The following is a 5,628-nucleotide window of genomic DNA, read 5'->3' as shown; positions in this document are numbered from 1 at the left end:
CTACATATTTTCTTTTGAAATTTTAAGTAAAATGTGTAAATCATGGTAAAACTTTTAATTTTTTTGGCATAAAAGTTTTGAATCTTGGTGAATGTTTCAAAACTTTGTTTTTATTACGGAAAATAAACTTTCAATGCCAATTTAAAAGTTTCACTTCTTAACAAAAGTAACATGAAAAAATCATCCATGATTATAAGTTCACAAAAGTTAAATGACAAATTTATAATGCATTCATGAGAAACATGATGACAACTACAAAATCTTGTTCTGTTTTGATGGTAAAGATATTATTATTGAAAAAAGATACTTGCAGAGACAATGCATAACTACATAGGTTGTTGGAGATTAGAATAAACTATCACCTCTAACTACATAGGATGATGGAGATTATAATAAACTATCACCTTTGAACCGCTCGATAAGACTTGAAATTCGGGTGGATAATTTGAAATGTCAATAAAACAAATATTGCTAGGACGTGGGCTGAATTGAACCAAGTGTATGTAGCGCCTAAGACCCATCTCCTTGAAGATACGTTATACTGAACTATACTGAGATCCCTGCAAAGCGATCAATACCTTTGCGCCCATTCTCAGGAGGTAGGTGACCATATTTTTTTATTGCTTCCGCATAATCCTGGAAGTAAAAGGGCTTGAAGCGCGGTTGATATTCGCAGTGTCCGTCAGTTGGCAGGGCTGCAGGTTGGATCAACAGATTAGGAGGAGGAACACTGGATAGAAGATAGGAGAGGCGGTTCTTTCTCTGATTTAACACAACTCTATGAATCCCAGCCTGGAGGACGCCGTTGCTCCATCCCTACGATACAAAATGAGAGAGTCGGTTACAAAGGTTGAGTAATTAATATCCCAATGGTTCTCATAAGCGAGACTACTCTAACGCAAACCTGCAAGACATCGTTAATAAAAACGATGAGGCCATCTCTCTTATGGTCGACAAGATGCCACTTGCTTCCATCCTTCGACAGGATCTGAAGACCGTATCCTGTATCCTGGTACAAGATGGTCATCATGGTTGGATCCGTGTGGGGCATGGTGCCCAGAGCCATAGACGGCTGAGCACAAGCGGGATAGAAATTGACACGAACATCTTGACGACATTGTCCCCCTTCCTTGAAGTGCCGAGTGAAGAAGTCGGCTTCCAGTCCCAACCCCTCTGCCAGAAGCTGCAGAATGGAATTTTTAAGCAACTCCAGCTCCTGCGCCACTTTGAAAAGGGTCTCACTGCAAGAGAGACGGAGAACCAGAGAGTAGGAATTTAGATTTCGCCAAGGAGTTAAACAGCAAACAAAAAACAAAACTGCTGCATTATATCTCACCAAAATGTTGGATTGCCCTCGGGCCATACTCTGTTGGCAAACTCCTCTACATTGGACTCAGGAACTACTTTCAGAGTGAAGCCTTCAAGCCACAAGCACCCAACTCCTTCTACCATTCTGCTTCTGCCATCATAGCCATCCAGGAATGACAAACCGTGCCCCTTCTCCTTCTTCTCAGTTGGTAGACCGAAGAAATCGTGCCCCAAGGCCGCCATTCTCTCAAGGAGCTCGAGGGGCACAGCATGGTTCACCAATTGGAAAAACCCCCACTCTTTGCTAGCATTGATTAATGCCGTTATCACATCTCTTCGGCCGTTATTATGTGCCGGATCCGTGCCACTGGGATCCAGCGCTGGGGCGAGGTTAATGACGGGCAAAGCTGAACTTGGGACGAGGCCATCAGAAGGTATGTTGGGACGGAAGGCCTCGTTCACGACATACCGCTTTGGAAGTTTAGCGTCGCCGTCGATGGGGCAAAGGAGAGCAGAGATATCGCTAACACTAAGATGATCGATAACAGCATCGTCAACCAGTGTTGAAGCCATTGAAATCGGAGTATACCAGCAGACGATTGGGGTTGCTTAAGCTATAACATGCAATGGGCACGCCGAAGAATTATCGTCCACGGAATAAATGGAATAAAGCATGGCCTTATAAAGCAAGGTAAAGGGAAAATAGAATAAAGCATAGCCTTATATTTGAGGGACTACCTATCAAAAACTTGCTCGGCGGAATCCAAATCTGGGCCGTCTATCTAAATGATAATGATAATGATCAAACTCTTAGGTGGGCAAAATCCAAATTTGGACCATCTTATCTAAAGATCTTCATAATGATAATCACCTTCCCCCCAAATCACCTTGATTGAATGGACCTACCTCGAATCTCACTCGTGTGATCATGTAAACAATCTCCTCAGAAAGGTTGGACAAATCATCCTTTTTGGCTGAGAAAATGGCTCATGGGCTGCCATGGCCTCCTCCTCTACTTCCCCTACTCCATTGTTTCTTGTGAAGGACAATTTGAATCACCCTTCCAACTAGAAGGTTAGGTTTTAAGGCTTGCAAAGGGGAAAAATTTCCCCCACAATGATTTATTATATCTACTAGTCACGCTAAGGGGGTTCACCTAAAAACCCATAAGTTACCATGGAGTTACCATGTGGGCTCAAAAGAAGGGGTTTTTTAATTGTTTTTGAGGAGGGGAGAGAGTAGGGGCGGGGGTGGAAGGGGGGGGTAGGATCTTGCAAGTTTATATAGAAAAAGGGGTCACTTTAGTCATGAAAAAAGTAGTACAGGTATGGGTTTTTTGAAATGCCCCCAAGTGAATGCATGTTATACACATGGTTTCTTAGTAGTGCATCCCTCGAGACCAGTAAGGGACCAGTAAGGAAGTACTAGTTTAGGCTCTCAGTAGAGTGGTCACCTAAGGGTGTATTCTCATTGGCATTTAGAGAGTCTAGGTAACTAGAATCTTGTTAGAAGTATGAGCAAATTTAACCCCCTTTCTCAACCCCTCCCCCAAACACACACACACACACACACACACACACATACACACAAAGTGTGAAGAGAAGGAAGTTGGAATGTATAAATTTAATGGTTCAGTCTCGGTTCAGTTAAGGGTGAGCAATGAGAATGCCACTTTAACCAAGTTCTTGATAAGGAATTTTGATGATCAAGATAAACTCACGACTATAGAACATTGGTACTCGTTTGAAAGGTCTTGAAAGCAGATTCCATTAAAGGCCATGCTTTGGATTGATGAAGTAAACCATTTCTTATGAAAAATCCCCCCAAAGTTTTAGCCAAGGCCAATTAGTGCATGACATAATAGGTACCAATGGGAATGCAATTCCTTTATCAAGGTTATCTAATCAGTAACTTAATGAAATTGGAACTTATGTTAAGCTCATTAACATAACCTAGCCGTAGGTGGGAAAGGGCACTTAATTATCAAAATTCAAATTATATAAGACATGCAATACCTAAAGAAGCATGCTCCATAGTCCGGATCAAAATTATTCATTTGAATATTCATTGAAAATATAACACTTATTACTCAATAAGAGAAATAAAAGAGACAATACTACTAATCATTAAATAAATAAACTACATAGTAGAAAGATCATAATTTTAACTACATTATAAAATGACATCAACCATCTAATAATGTCGCAAATAAATACTAAAACCATGTGGCGTGCATGTAAAAGTAGAAGAGCACACGTATAACAATGACAAAAAAAAAAAGATGGAAATTGAAAAGATGGCCACTCATTCAAATAAGAAGGGGCCCATGACTAAAACAAGGGCAAAAAGATCAAAATGAAGATATGTGTGCTTATTGTCATCAAACTAGTTGCTATCTTCTAGAGCCTTGATTTTGAATAATTGAGAGAAAAAGGTGTGAAAGAGTCTCATCACCTTCATTCTTCTATTATTCAAGATCTCTTTAGAAGATAGCCACTACTTTTGTTGAAATTACCATTGGAAGAAACAATGAAGTTAAATATACATGAAATATACCTATCTCCCTTTTCCTCTCTTTTTCATTATTTTTAGTCATGACTCCTTCCTTCTAGTATTCAAGATCTCTATATACTTTTTTTTCAAACTAACATCACTCTGAGGCAAAACCAGTGTGTTTAACGCTTGATCGACCATGCAAAGCGTATCCGATGGGCACAATACTTTGCACATGCCTGAAACTAAGTGGTATTGACTTGCATGCAAAGTGGTGTGCTCATCCCATAAGTACTTGTTTGGATAACTTACCTGGGAGGTGTTTTTTGATGGTTGTGCATAACACTAGGGAAAAAACAGTGTATAATGCGTGATCAACCATGAAAAGCATATCCGATTGACAATATACTTTGTATGCATCTCAACGTAAGTGGTATTGAGGCCTGTGCAAGGTGGCACATCCATTCAATAAGTAGTTGTTTGGATAACACACCTAGGAGAGTGTTTTTTGAATGAATGTACATCACACTCGAGGAAAAACGGTATTTAATGCGTGATCGACCATCCAAAGCATATCTGATGGGAACCATACTTTACACAAATCTCAACATAGGTGATTATGCATTGTGTGCAAAGTGGCACACCCATCAGATAAGTACTTGTTTAGATAACACACTTGGGAGCGTGTTTTTTAACGATTGTGCATAACACTAGGGCATGAAAAACGGTGTATAATGCATAATCGACCATGCAAATCTTATCTGAAGAAAAACATATTTTGCATGCACCTCAATGTAGGTGGTATTGTGTCCCATGAAACATGGCACACCTATCCGATAAGTACTTCTTCGAATAACACAGAGGAGTGTGCTTTTTAACGGTTGTGCATGCCATTGAGGCAAAAAATGGTGTTAAATGCTTGATCGACTATGCAAAGCATATCCAATGGACACAATACTTTGCATGTGCATCAAAATATGTGGTATTGATGTGAATGCAATGTGGAGCACCCATCTGATAAGTAGTTGTTCGGATAACACACCTAGGAGCGTGTTTTTTGATGGATGTGCATTAAACTCAAGGAAAAACCCTGTGTTTAATGCATGATCGACCATGCAAACCATATCTGATGGGTATCATACTTTGCATGCATCTCAACATGAGTGGGATTCCATGATGTGCAAAATGGTGCACCCATCCGATAAGTACTTCTTCGGATAACACACCTAGGAGCGTGTTTTTTTACAGTTGTACATAACACTAGGGGGGAAACGGTGTATAATGCATGATCAAACATGCAAAGCATATCCGATGGATAGGATACTTTGCATGCACCTAAAGGTAGGTGTTATTGAGGCCTGTGGAAAGTGTCCCACCCATCCGATAAGTACTTATTCGAATAACATACCTGGTAGCATTTTTTTAAATGGGTGTGCACACTACAAGGCATAGGCCCTTTTCCGATGAAAATACCGACATTTTTTACACTATTTTTTAAAAAAAAAAGAGCGCAAAGGTCGTTATTAACTTCGTTATAAGCATTAAAAAAAACGGTCACTATATAAGCATCGCTATATAGTGATGCTAATAAATGTCGCTATATAGCGACACTGGTAACGTCGCTATATTGTGACACTGGTAAAGTCGCTATATAGCGACGATTAACAAAGAGAAAAAAAAAGCATTAGTAGGGCTAAACAGGGCCATATCAAGCCCTGTTTTTCCCCACTAATGTTTGTTTTTGTAATTACAAAAAAAAGTTTTTTATTACAAAATTTTCCTTGCAAAAAAGGGTGATACAAAATCGCTCAAATGAAATGATCAAGC

At 39.7% G+C, this 5,628-nt stretch overlaps 1 protein-coding gene across 1 annotated transcript; it reads right to left on the bottom strand.

Moving 5' to 3' along the window:
- Positions 1–272: 272 nt before the first annotated feature.
- LOC147906178 (flavonol synthase/flavanone 3-hydroxylase-like) lies at positions 273–1,984 on the bottom strand. Its single transcript, XM_087376903.1, has 3 exons — positions 1,337–1,984; positions 905–1,241; positions 273–816 (listed from the first exon to the last, which is right to left on the bottom strand). The coding sequence occupies exons 1-3, from the start codon at positions 1,879–1,881 to the stop codon at positions 547–549; spliced, it is 1,152 nt and encodes a 383-aa protein (XP_087233029.1). The 5' UTR covers positions 1,882–1,984; the 3' UTR covers positions 273–546.
- Between the last annotated feature and the right edge of the window lie 3,644 nt (positions 1,985–5,628).

This window comes from Dipteris shenzhenensis, chromosome 1 (genome assembly GCF_047967505.1).
Source record: "Dipteris shenzhenensis isolate YYH24624 ecotype China chromosome 1, Dip_SZ_1.0, whole genome shotgun sequence".
Classification (NCBI taxonomy): Eukaryota; Viridiplantae; Streptophyta; class Polypodiopsida; order Gleicheniales; family Dipteridaceae; genus Dipteris; species Dipteris shenzhenensis.
The sequence above is the reverse complement of the archived record's forward strand: the minus strand, read 5'-3'. Positions and strand labels throughout refer to the sequence as shown.

Coding starts and splice junctions, on each gene's coding strand:
- LOC147906178 (XM_087376903.1), bottom strand. CDS start 1,881: ATGGCTTCAACACTGGTTGACGATGCTGTTATCGATCATCTTAGTGTT. Junction 1,242..1,336: donor GAGGGCAATCCAACATTTTG/GTGAGATATAAT, acceptor TCTCTCTTGCAG/TGAGACCCTTTTCAAAGTGG. Junction 817..904: donor TTATTAACGATGTCTTGCAG/GTTTGCGTTAGA, acceptor TTTGTATCGTAG/GGATGGAGCAACGGCGTCCT.